The sequence below is a fragment of the Micromys minutus genome, assembly GCF_963924665.1.
Source record: "Micromys minutus genome assembly, chromosome: 22".
NCBI classification, from domain to species: domain Eukaryota; kingdom Metazoa; phylum Chordata; class Mammalia; order Rodentia; family Muridae; genus Micromys; species Micromys minutus.
In genome coordinates this window covers 42,991,241-43,003,777 of record NC_137957.1, presented here as the reverse complement: position 1 = coordinate 43,003,777, position 12,537 = coordinate 42,991,241, and the positions used below count along the sequence as shown (strand labels likewise).

Here is a 12,537-nt window from a genome sequence, read left to right as displayed (position 1 = left end):
TTAGCCACTATTCACTGCTAAAAGAGCTTCTCTGGTAAGAGAGAAGTCGTACTAATCTCTTGGTATAAATGGAAGTAGTAGATTCAGGGTTTCAATCTATTTTATTCAAGTCTTAGCTTTAAGATTTCAACAGTAGGGTTTCACCAAGCCTCTCAGTTCCTCCACTGCCATGGGAGTTCATAGTGGATGGGCTTCTTGTTTTGCTTTCTATATTGTAGTTGTCTAACTCTGTAAATCATCAAAGGCCCAGACTTTTATCTTCCATTTTCTTTGTCCTCCAGGACTATCATAATCTACGTCTCAGAACACAGTGAGTTTACGTCATGGCAAATGGTTGTTTCAGGGGAACTGCTTTGGAAAGAATTCTGAGTTGGAATTATTAATACCTGTTCATCTGATAGTTAGGGTACAGTTAAGCTGGGTTGCTTGAAACTTTTCCGCTTCTGAACTTCTTTTTCCTGAACATCTTTTTACATAACCTCAGGCATATCTACATATATAGATACAGATATCAGGTATATAAATCAAACATGGACTAATAATAAATCTTGAAAAATTGTTTAAAAATAATTCATTGGCATATATATAATTGTTTACATCTTAACGATTAAATCAAATTTGCATACTATTGAGATGGGTGTTCTCATTTATCTATACATGAATATTAGAACTTGGTTGAATGTTTATGCTGTAGGAGTATCAGATTTTTCTCAAAGATTTATATTTTAATTTTCTAATCAACAATGAGAACACTACTTCATATAAACACATGGAAAAAAGTAGCAAAAGTATGTTTAAAACTATTTCAAAAGTTTTAATCATAAGCCAAAATGTACTGAACATTTTGTGTGCGGGCATATATGTAGGTACCCACAGAGCCCAGAAGAGAGTGACTGATCCCTTGAAGCTAGAGATAAAGACAGTTGTCGTGGGGGTCTATTCATCAACCATGGTCACAGAGGAATGGTCCATATGAGGCAAGAAGGAATAGTTTGTTTGGCACAGCCCCAGTAGCTAGTGTTGGCTCAAACTTCTAGAGTCTGACACTGGGCAGGTTTTTTTGTTTTTTGGTTTTTTTTGTTTTTAGGCCTGTTCAAAGACAGTATGATTTGGAAAAGGGTTTCCTGGTAGAACACAGTCCCTTGCGCACAAGGAGGCATAATTACATCAAAACTCTTCTCGAAGTACATGTCACTTCTCCCATGAAGATGAGTTCTAGAGATAGACTGTCTGTGTTATCTTAAGGACCGGAAAAGGATCTAGTATGATCTCAGGCATACAGATATGCAGGTGTCATGTGCACTATTAGCTACCTCTTGTCCTAGTTGGGGGAGCTTGTGGCATCTCCTGGCAATGGAGAGAACACAAGGACCACCTAGGCTATGGGAAACTCCATTCACTCCCAGACATCTTACACTGCAGAGACCATTGTGTGTTTAATGGTCCTGGTTTCCCTGGTGCGTATGCATGAGCACAGCGACCTTAGTGTTCCCAACAGGTTGTGAGCTGCCTGACCCAGGTGCTGGGAACCAGGCTCTGGACCTCTGGAAGAGCAGCAAGTGCTTGTAACCCCTGAGCCATCTCTCCAGCCCAAACTCATTTTTTTTAAATGAAACTCAAACAGCAATTTTTAACTTCAAACATTTGAAGACAGTACAATCCAAATTATGCTAATTTGACATTTATATGCTGGGGAACAGTAGTGAGAAATTCTGACCAAAGTTTCTTTTCTATACATTACACGGTTGTTTCTGCAAGAGCAAAAACCTTTAAATATAAATTAAAAGGGCACTGCAGCTCCAGTTTTTAACCCGAGCAGAGGTGTTTCAGGTCGCATCGGAAAGTCTGATGGTGTGGACAGAGCAGTGCACACGTACCATGTGTCAAGAACCAAGGCTTTAGTAGAGCCGAGGGCCACAGCACAGGCAAGCACTGTCAGAAACACCTCAGCTGTACTGTGTTTTATTTTGAGTTAATTTCGGAGTGCACTACTTTCAGAAACCATTTAGTTCTGCCAAAGATTTTGTGATATATCCACACCCAGTTAATGTGAAGGTGTGGGATTCGTACACTCAGCAAATGTACATTGTGATGCGAGTACATTTGGATTCATTTCTGATGTATCACTTTACTATTCTCAGCCTGAATGCAGATACCATTCATGTGATACCAGTGTTTTTCAGTTTACCACTCCACTGTCCTTGCTTCGTGTTTCTGGTGGTGTTGAGACGGTATAGAATGTACTGCTTAGATTCTGTAAGGCGTCTAAAGGACATCAATGTTGGGTTATTACATGAGCATTTACACTTACATATGCTATGCTTTAAAAAGCTCTGTAGTCCTTTTCTAAATTGTTATCTGATAGCATAGCTAACTATTCATTCCTTCCATTTGGCCAAACTTCCTGTCGTCTGAGCTCTTGAAGCTCTTCCTGCTTTGGTGAGGTTGTAGCAGCAGGAGCCATATGTAGTGCTGGTTTGGGTTTATGTGGATTAGGTAGTGCTGTGTAAGACCTGCCCTGGCATCCTTCACGAGCTCTGCTCACACATCTATAGCGGAAAGGGGAGAGCTGCGTTAAACCCTGAGGTGCCTCCATGGATGCCTTTAGGTTGTTCATGGGAATAATGAGGAAGGCTTTCTGATGACTGCGTTCTTACCCTTTGTCTTTGATAGGGTGTTCCAGTGATGGCAATCAGAGACAAGATGATCTCAGAAGGACTGGACCCAGAGCTACTGGAGTGAGTCATGTTTCTGTAAAATTATATCTACACAGTAGGAAATGTCGGTTATTAAAAAAAAAAAAATCCAAGCTCTGTCTCATGCTTCCTATACAGTGTTTTATAGTTAAGGATATGATCATCATAAATCATGCCCATGCTGTGCTAAAAAGAAAAGGAAGTATTGTAGGCCACTAACGCAAGCCCTGGCACACATCAGAAGGTGAAATTCAGTAATGAGTCTGCTCAGAATCTGGTGGCTGGGCTGGTGGGGTTTGTTGCTGCTGTTGCTGTTGTTTCTGTTGTCGCTGCTCTTGCTGTTGTTGCTGTTGCTGTTGTTTTTCCCCAAACTGACTTTTTCTTCGTTAGTGATGTGACAAGATATTACCTACCTTGGTTTCTACTCAAGGCTACAATACATAAGAAATGTATTCTAACCTGTCCTAGATTAAGCTAGCCCGAGAAGTAAGTAGGATAAACAGTAGTCCTGGTGAACATTCATAGTTATTGTGAAACAGAGGCCAGTTAATATGTGTATTATAAAATGTCTTTTAGAAATGCTGAGAAATGATGGCTCAGAACATTGATAATAATTCATTCCATCCACGCCAACCTTGCTATGTGGGTCATCTCAATAAATTATATATCTTAATGGTTCTTCACAGCTCCTCTGCTTTACAAGCATCCGGATACTTGTAAAGAGTCTCTCTAGTTGGAGCTTTCACTTGCCTCTGTTCCCCAGGCATTCAGACTGTGCTAGCAGTATGCTTTGGAATTCTTCTTGGCTCCAGCACTTGAGGGAAAGGTGTGCATTTTGGAAACGAAACACTATAAAAGTCATCTTCTCATATTTTATCTTCAAAAATGTAAAATTCAAGAATGCCTTTAAACCTGCCAACAGTGGATTTTCCAGCATGTATGTTCATTTGGTGCGTTTCCAAATGGCAAAAGGATGCATGCAATAATGTGGCTTGGTGACTTGAAAAAAGATGTCTGTGTTGCTTTAAATGTAGATGATTTGTGGCGTGTAGTTTAATAAAATTGAACATTTGGATTTAATCTATTTTGGTATTGTATAATTATAAGTACTTTTACCATCAATTAAGACTTTTTTTTTGCTTCTGGAAATACACAATAGGCCATAAATAATAACAAAGATCAAAAATGACCCTTAAAATGGTGACATTTCACTCTAGAGGACAGGGAAGCCAGTGTCCTGTAAGCGTCTGCACAGTCTTCATGTCTGTCTGTGGTCTGCTTGTTGCATTTCATCTTCTTCCTAACCGAAGTCTCTGCTTGTGGTCCTTCCACTCAGAAGCTATTGACTGTTGAGCCGCAGTCGCCTTTGCTCCTCTCCTCTTCCCTACCACGTCAGTCACTGTGACTCGCCTCGTCCTCCGCATCACTTTCCCATGCTCGCACGCCAACGGCCCACTGCTGCTTGCTCTGCCCCTTCCCTCTCACTGAGGTAGGACAGTGGCACTGAGGTGGGGGTTGTGTTCTCTTTCAAGCCATCAGTCCACACAGATTCACTCACTTCATTCTTAGCACAATGTCTAAGTGTTGCGTGTAGATGCTTTTCCCATCATGTCCTGGGTCATCTCTCCAGTGCCTGCTCCTTCTGTGCATTTCTTTTGTTCAGCCATTGCAGATGACCTGTGTTTATCTGAACACAGCATCTTCCTGTTCCCTTTCGGCATGTTTATATGTTGTCTTCACTCCTCTCAGAACTCCTTTCTCTCCCCTATCTTGTTGGCCTGGGAAACTCCTCATTCTTCAAGATTATTGGGTGTTGTCACTTAAGAGATCCAGGGATACAGTATGCTCTCCTATTACCGTAACAAATTTGAGTGTATGTCACTGTCTATAAATGTGGAGAACTGAGCTCTGATGAGATGGCTGCCGAGTTGTAGGGTAGGATTCCGGGAGCAGTGAGCATGGCCTTACAGAAGGCGTCCATAACCACAGCCTAGAGACTGACTGCTGACCCATTACCTCATGGGTACATGTGGTGGCCTCCAGGGGCCCTGCTTAGAGGGGACTGACTCGCCAATCGCCACTACAACCATTCCCATCTCCAGTTAGCTTAGTATCTGTGGAGCAGCCACCTTGGTCAGAGGCCTTTGGGGGCTTCGGAATCACGTTTATACAAGATAGGAACCTTTACCTGAGCAGAAAAGCCTGACGTCAAGAACAAGAAGGGATGTGCCGTCCAAGGAGAGCACGGTTTTATTTAGAATCTTAGGTACAAAGTAAGCCTCCTCCAAGAATTTGTGAAATGTGTCCCGATTCTCTTTCCTTTAAACTTATAACTTTTAACACACTCTGTGTTTTTATGAGTCTCAGGTAATGAGACAGACTCCCATAACTGTTGGAAGAGCTAGGCTCTGTCTGTCTGTCTGTCCTGAGCAAAGCGACAGAGAAGCTGAAAGAAATAAGCAGCTGCTAGTGAGCCTGCTGTCAGCCCGGCTGCTGTACAGCTAGAGTTGGAAGCTAAGAGCACACTGCTTTAGAGTAGAAGCTGTATGATAAAGATGGGAGGTTTTACTGGACAGTTTAAGAAGTGTATCCTCAAATTTGAGATGTCTGTAAAGGTGATAAAAATGGTTGATAATTATTGAACAGGTATTTGTTTTATACTTCTAGTTGTTTTAATTACTTTTTTTTTAAAGTCCCGACCTTCTCAAAATTAGTTTTGGTGCTAGTGACTAAGAAGATATGGGAAAGTCACTGTCATACTTTAAGAGTTTGAAAGGAAAATTGGGACTTTAATTAATCTTTATTCAGACATTAGTCAGCTTTAATGTTGCATCCAGAAATACAGAACGAGCAAATCATGCTTTTAAAATTCTTTCAATCAGTGCCTAGATTTTCTTCCCAGGAAGCAGAAGTTTTACCACTTTGTGTCCCTGAGCGTTAGTTCAGGACATTGGTGCTGCTTTGCAATGACCACTGCGCCTCTAGGATAGCAGATTGACCTTTGACCCTGTGCCTCTTTGGAGCAAGTTCCTGGTGATTAGGGGAGATGCAGGCTCAGTTAGAAGAGAGACAGTCAGCATGAGGCAGTGGGGATTAGAGTCTGCCCTGCCACTTTCTGTCTCTGTAACCAGCTTCAGCTCCCCAGTAATGATGTAGTTGCTCAGCAGAGTTCTGGACCAGCAGTGAGCGCTAATGAATGTTAGCTGTAATTTGTGAATGTTGTAATGAGGAATATGTGGCGAATTGTAAACAGTGGATTTACCAAGGTCATAACTTGTTTATGATCCCAAGTTGCATGTATACCTTCAGGTTTCCACAGGCATGCACAGTATTTGTGTGTGGTTTGGGGGGCGATGCCAACTCAGGTCCTCACACTCCCAAGGCACGTGCTTTCCCACCTGAGCCATCTTCACAGCCTTTCAAAGTGACTTTTAAAAGCCCTGTTAACTCTTCCTTTTGTTTAGTATAGCACACTCATACAAAGTTCAGGTGTAAGCAATCTGTTTCCTGTTGTGCTGTCTTTGAGACAGTAATTTTTTTTAACCAACTCATGCTTTTTATATTCATTCTCTAGAGTAAAAACACAAAAACAAAAAGCCCTTAAGTGAAGACATCCCATAGACATTAAGAACCTTCTTTGGCCATGCGCTCCTCCCCCACAGAATTTCCATATTGCGGGTGCTTCTGGGCCATTGAACTCCTTTCTGCTTCTGACTCCCCATAGCTGTCAGTCTCTTTCTCTCCCTGACTTCTCCTCTGTACCCCCATGCACGCTCAAGGCCGCAGGAACTTAGCCCTGGGTATGCCAGGCTATACAGATCTCATCTCTGTCTATAGTTGTGTCTCCATGGTAACGAGATGCAGAAAGTGCTGAGGGAGCACACTGTGTAAGGGCTGGCAAGAGTGCCGTGGCCTGTGCAGGAAAAGCACTTAATCCCCAGGCAGAGTGCAGAAGCCAGAGAGCAGTGTGCTGGGGTGTAGTGCTGGAGGTTCTGGGTAAAGGACACACATGTGGCAGATTTATTAGCAACAGTATTCCAGGATGAACCTAATTTACAGTTTGTAAGTGCTTTTTGCAGTTGGAAAAACCTTTAAAGTTTTCCCTTCTTTTTCAGGAAGCCAGATGCTCCAGTGCCTAATGGCGAAAGTGAAAAAGCCATAGAAGAAAGTTCAGATAGTGAATCTTCTTTCAGTGACTAACTGGACTGTGAGAGTCACTCAGAATGTTGAAGAATGTATTTACATTCTAGAAAAGAGCCTAAGTCCCAGCCCTCAGTGATGAGAATCATCTAATGCTACATACCTACCCCAACCGTTCTCTGTTTAAAAATAATAATAATAAAGCATTTATAATCTTTCAATAAGGCTTGTTGACCAAATAAAATACTCTGAAATTAAAAATAGAACAACATAAACAAAAAAGAAACGAGTGTTACGAATAGTAAGGTGGGTTCAATGAACATTCTAAAATGGAGTTAGTTTGGTTTTACTGATCAAAAATAGACTTAATGTAGAAATAAGAGAATGGGATTAAGTTTTCAATTTAGTGAATGTTAGTTTGAAAATTAGGTAGTTAGTTATTGTATATATTTATTTTGTAAGCTTATTGAAAAACCTTCTGATGGAAATTAATACTGTAGTGAGACTTCCAGACAGTGTTGGAAACTTACGCATGGCTATTTTGGAATTCATTGACAGTATTTAATTGTGTGTGTATGTGTGTATATATATATATATGTATATGCCTTAGCAAATAGTTTGCATATTAACAAAGTCATATTTTTTTAAGAATTATTCATTTATTTAATATATGTGGGTACACTGTCGCTGTCTTCAGACACACCAGAAGAGGGCATCGCATCCCATTACAGATGGTTGTGAGCCACCATATGGTTGCTGGGATTTGAACTCAGGACCTCTGGAAAAGCAGTCAGTGCTCTTAACCGCTGAGCCATCTCTCCAGCCCCAGTCATATTATCTTATTATATATCTTACTAAATAGAAATGATGAGGTGTTTACAGTGTGGTTCAGTGTGGTGCCACCACTGTCATCGACTCCTTGCTCTTCCAAAGGTCATGAGTTCAATTCCCAGCAACCACATGGTGACTCACAACCATGTGTAGTTGGATCTGATGCCCTCTTCTGGTGTGTCAAGGACAGTGCAGTCATAAAATAAATAAATCTTTCCAAAAACTTTCTCACCATACTTTTTAAAATAAAAATTGTTTTAAATTTAAAAAAAATTAAAATGCTCTCAGATCATCTTGCAAGTGAATCTTCAAAACAAATTATTTAAACACAGCCTAGACAAAATGTCTGCAGTGCCTAGGGGGAAAGATATGTAAAAGTGCTTGATTAATAGGGTTCTTAGTGTAGGCCCACTGAAAGTGGAGCCTGAGGAAAGACCTTGGGTCTGTGTGGCTCACTTGTGAGATGATCCCAGGAAGCATAATTCAGAGAACAGGAAGATGCAGAGGGAGAAAAGCACCGTGAAGAAGTATCATCCAGGCTGCCAGTTTAGGTTTGGATATCTCGAGAGCCGCAGGGATGCTGACAGAGGGCCTCCCACAGCTGTCCACCAGGTAGACCTGAGACGGGCTTCCATAACCCACCCGAGAAGCACGGTCTCCAAGAACTGTAGCTGCCTCTACACTTCCTGGATGTGCTTCCGTGCAAAGACAAGCTTACCGAATATCGAAGATGATCCCAAAACTGATGCCTGGGTAATTGTTGCCGTGGGTGAATATGAGCTCAGAACTGTGTCCTACTGGTGTGGCTGGTGCCAGAAGAAGAAATGAGAAATGCAATAGGACAGAAAAAAATGTCACACTATGTTTATTGTTTACCCCAGTACTTGGATGCTAGGCAAGCACTCTGACCCAGAACAAGCTCCCAGTCTCTTAAATATTTATCTATCTATCTGTCTGTCTATCTACCTACCTATCTATCTATCTACCTATCTACCTATCATATATCTATCTATGTATCTATCATCTATCTATCTGTCTATCTATCATCTATCTATCTGTCTGTCTATCTGTCTATCTGTCTATCATCTATATCTATCTGTCTGTCTGTCTATCTACCTATCTATCTATCTGTCTGTATGTCTACCTACCTACCTATCTATCTATCTATCTACCTATCTATCATCTATCTGTCTGTCTATCTACCTGTCTATCTATCTGTCTGTCTGTCTATCTATATACCTACCTATCTGTCTGTCTGCCTGTCTATCTATCTGTCTGTCTGTCTATCTATCTATCTATCTATCATCTATCTATCTCTACCTATCTATCTGTCTGTCTGTCTATCTCTATCTATCTATCTATCTAGATTTTATTTTAGTTCAATTTTAAATCTGTAGAATTTTAGGTAGATAGTATACACAAACCTATAAATTCACCTCACCTCACCTCACATCCCCACTTTCCCTATGTTTAAGAGCTTGCTTTAGTGATACATTTGTTAAATTAATAAATATTAATGCATTATTTTTAACTAGCCTACAGATTATATTGAGACCCATGTTCTGGGCAGTTCTATGGGTTTTGACAAATGTATAATAGCTTCAGCATTATGAGTTCATATATGGTAACTTTCATTTTTTCCTAATTCCCTCAAATCCGTATACTCTCTTCTAAAACAGAGAAAACAAACAGCAACCGTCAGTTTGGGCCTTGGGTTCAGCTGTGAAGACAGGACATATAGCTTGTATAGTCTTTTAAGAGTATGGCTTGATATCCTCTTTGAAGTCCTGGAGATGAAAGTAAACAACAAGGAACTCAGACAAGTTTAACAAGTTCGTAGGTTATAAAGATCAATACAAACTGGGAATGTTCCCAGCACCTCCCCTGTGAGGCTTCTAAGGGAAAACGGGTGGCTTAAGGTAGGCTTAAGCCTAGGCAGGAGGGAAGGAGTGTGTAGAGGGGGAGAGAAAGAAAGAACACCTGCCTGGAATACAGAATCATGGGAAGCCAAGGGAGCTATTCATATTAGAACAACCCAGGTGAAGTTCAGAAAGACAAAATAACCAAAGTAAATAGGCTTCCCCTGGCTGGATATTGGAACACTGGAAGATCAATAAAAAATAATAACTACTATAAACTGAAATACTATCAATATATACCTTTCATTATCCAGGTCCATGGTTTTACCAACCAAGCTGATTCGTCCAAATCTCCATCTCCAGTCCGGGACACACACACATGTACAACTTCCACCTCCTTTGATGCTGGGTAATGTCACCTGGATATTCAAAGTTCTCCGAAGTAAAATTCTCAGTTGCAACTACTGTTTCTCCTAAACCTGTTCTCCTTTGTGCTGTTGAATTAAGTAATTTGTGCCTAATCAGTGTGGCCTTGACTTCATTACCCTCCCATACCACAACACTACATTCTCACTCGGACGCACTGAGAAGCCCTGCTAGCAAGTATATCGGCTAATTTTCTGTTGAGATAAGATTCCATGGCCCAAAGTAACTTATAAATGAACGCGTTGACCTCGGTGCACAGTTTCTGGTGACAAGCAGCCATGGGAGCTGGTGCAGGAAGCTGAGATGTCACCTGCCAACGGGTGCAGAGGAACTGACCTAGGAGTGGGACACGTTTGGAAATACTCAAAGCCATCCCCCATGATAGACTTCCAGGATAACCCCCCCCAAAAAATAGTATCACTAAGTGTCACGTGTTAAAATACATGAGCCCCTGGGGGACAGATGTTACTGAAAGTCCGCAGCACGTCATGAAAGATGACTCCTACTCGCTGTTGATAAGAGCAAATGAAGCCGGTGCGGCCATCATGAAAATCAAGAGTAATACCATTCTCGAATGCACACCTGAATTGCTTAGTTTGCACCTCTCTTGCTATGACACAACACTGGCTAAAGCAGCTTGGAGGAGACGGGTTTATTCCAGTTACACTTCCAAGTAATGGGCTGTCAGTGGGGGGAGTCACAACAGTAACTCAGGCAGGCTCCCGGAGACAGGAGCTGGTGCAGAACCACAGAACACAGCTTCTGGTTTCTGCCCCCTCGCTTGCTCTGCTACCTTTCTTACATAGCCCGGGTCCTCCAACCCTGGGCTAGCATCTCCCCACAGTAGTCTGGGCCCTTTTTACATTAATTAGTGATTAAGAAAGTTCTCCACAGACACACCATCAGGTTTAAGAATGTTATATATGTTCCAAGGATTTTAATTTGTTTGCTCTTTGTACTGGAATGACGAGTGATTTACTTGGGCCTAATTGATTTCCTCCTAAATTTTGTGGTTGCAGGCTGTCTTTTAGGCTAGGGATTATTTGACAAGACTAGTTCCTTCTCCTGAGGACTCTGCTCAGTTCATATTTAAGGAAGGCTTTCTACTCTGGCCCATGGGAACATACAGCATCTGGCCCTGTGTATCCTGGGGATGGGGTGCTCCAACTTTCTCCCTTCATGCTAGCCTTGATATTTTGCTCACAACCACATGCCGATTGCAATTTAGCTAAAGCCCCAGGGAGACTATTTGTTGGTATCTTGTTCCAGCTCTCTAGCCTTCTGGGCCCTGACTTGTACTACTTTGGTGTCTTTATGATTTAAACTCTGTCCGCCCAGTTCAGGGAGACTATCAAGCTGTCCTAAGTTTTTCCTTGCACGCTGTCCTGGAAACTGTACTGTCCGGTGGTTTTGTGGGGAAACTCCTGTGCTACCTGATTTGTAATATTCAAAACTCAAAGAAAAGACAAATTTTGTTTCCATTACTCCAGCGGGGCAGTAAGCATTTGAGGTCATAGGACTGGAGTTATGAGCATGGAGTTATGGAGTTGTTAACTATGAGGTAATAAGTTTCTGCCTTGTTACTCATGACTGATGAACCCCCATCCTCTGGAGGAGCAGCAAGTACCGCTTAACCACTGGGCTACCCCTCTAGCTCCTAATGCTTTAGATTGTAATTAGACTTTTTTTTTTTTTTTTTTTTTTTAGTACAGAATAGTTTATTCAGGTCATGAGGGGAGATAAGAGGGTAGTAGAGGCAGAGAGAGAGAAGAGAGGAGTAGAGAAGTAGAGGTCAGCCATGAGCTTGTGGAGAGGGGGCAAGAGAATGGGGAGAGGAGGAGCCAAGGGGGGGCAGGGCAAGAGACCAAGAGGCCAAGAGAACAATAGAGCGTAAGAGGTAATTAGACATTTAAGTTAATTGCAACCTTGCCTTTTCGGTTAAGGTAACAGAATAGGGATTTATACTTTGAAGATATGTGACCGCTATTGAATGAATGAGGTCCATTTCCTCCCATTAACGTCAACAAACTTTGCATATACCATGGATATTATCTATTCTTTTTCTGGCTTCCAAAATATGAACTATTCTTTAATACCCATCATGCCATGGTCACTGTACTCCCATATCATTTCTAAAACACTCAGGGAAACCACCAAGAGACCCACATGAGCACACTCGCCCTTTCTTGAGTAGACCCTCCCGGTAACAATGTGCCCGTGCCCAATAAAGACGTCTGAATTGTCTTCAGAGGAAATGCTTCCTATGTTGCACCTGCTAAAATGTCATTAGCTGGCCCTGATCTAACTATATAATTTATATCCCAAAGACAAGAAAGTTCTAGTATTGGAGCATTGGCTCAGTTCTCTGGTCCATCTTCGAAAACTGTCTTAAGAAACGGCTTCCATATTCTGAACCTGTGAAGGATAACCGAATTCAGTGTAAAGTTGATGCCTGTGCCAGGGCACACAGCACAGGGCTTCTTTGTGGTGCCTCAGATGGCCTTCTTCATCCCAATTACCACATTTGGTCCCTTTGAAAGCCAGAATAACATGACCAGAGCAGAATGACACTTCTCATCCTAGCA

At 41.7% G+C, this 12,537-nt stretch overlaps 1 protein-coding gene across 2 annotated transcripts in view; it reads left to right on the top strand.

Moving 5' to 3' along the window:
* Nucleotides 1-7,051, top strand: part of WASHC3 (WASH complex subunit 3) — a 38,879-nt gene extending 31,828 nt beyond the window's left edge. For both annotated transcript variants that reach the window (XM_080935061.1, XM_080935060.1), the window contains exons 6-7: nt 2,674-2,738; nt 6,812-7,051. In XM_080935061.1, coding sequence (XP_080791187.1) covers nt 2,674-2,738; nt 6,812-6,896 — 150 coding nt within the window. In that variant the 3' untranslated portion in view covers nt 6,897-7,051. The remainder of the gene's footprint in view (nt 1-2,673; nt 2,739-6,811) is intronic.
* Nucleotides 7,052-12,537: the final 5,486 nt, after the last annotated feature.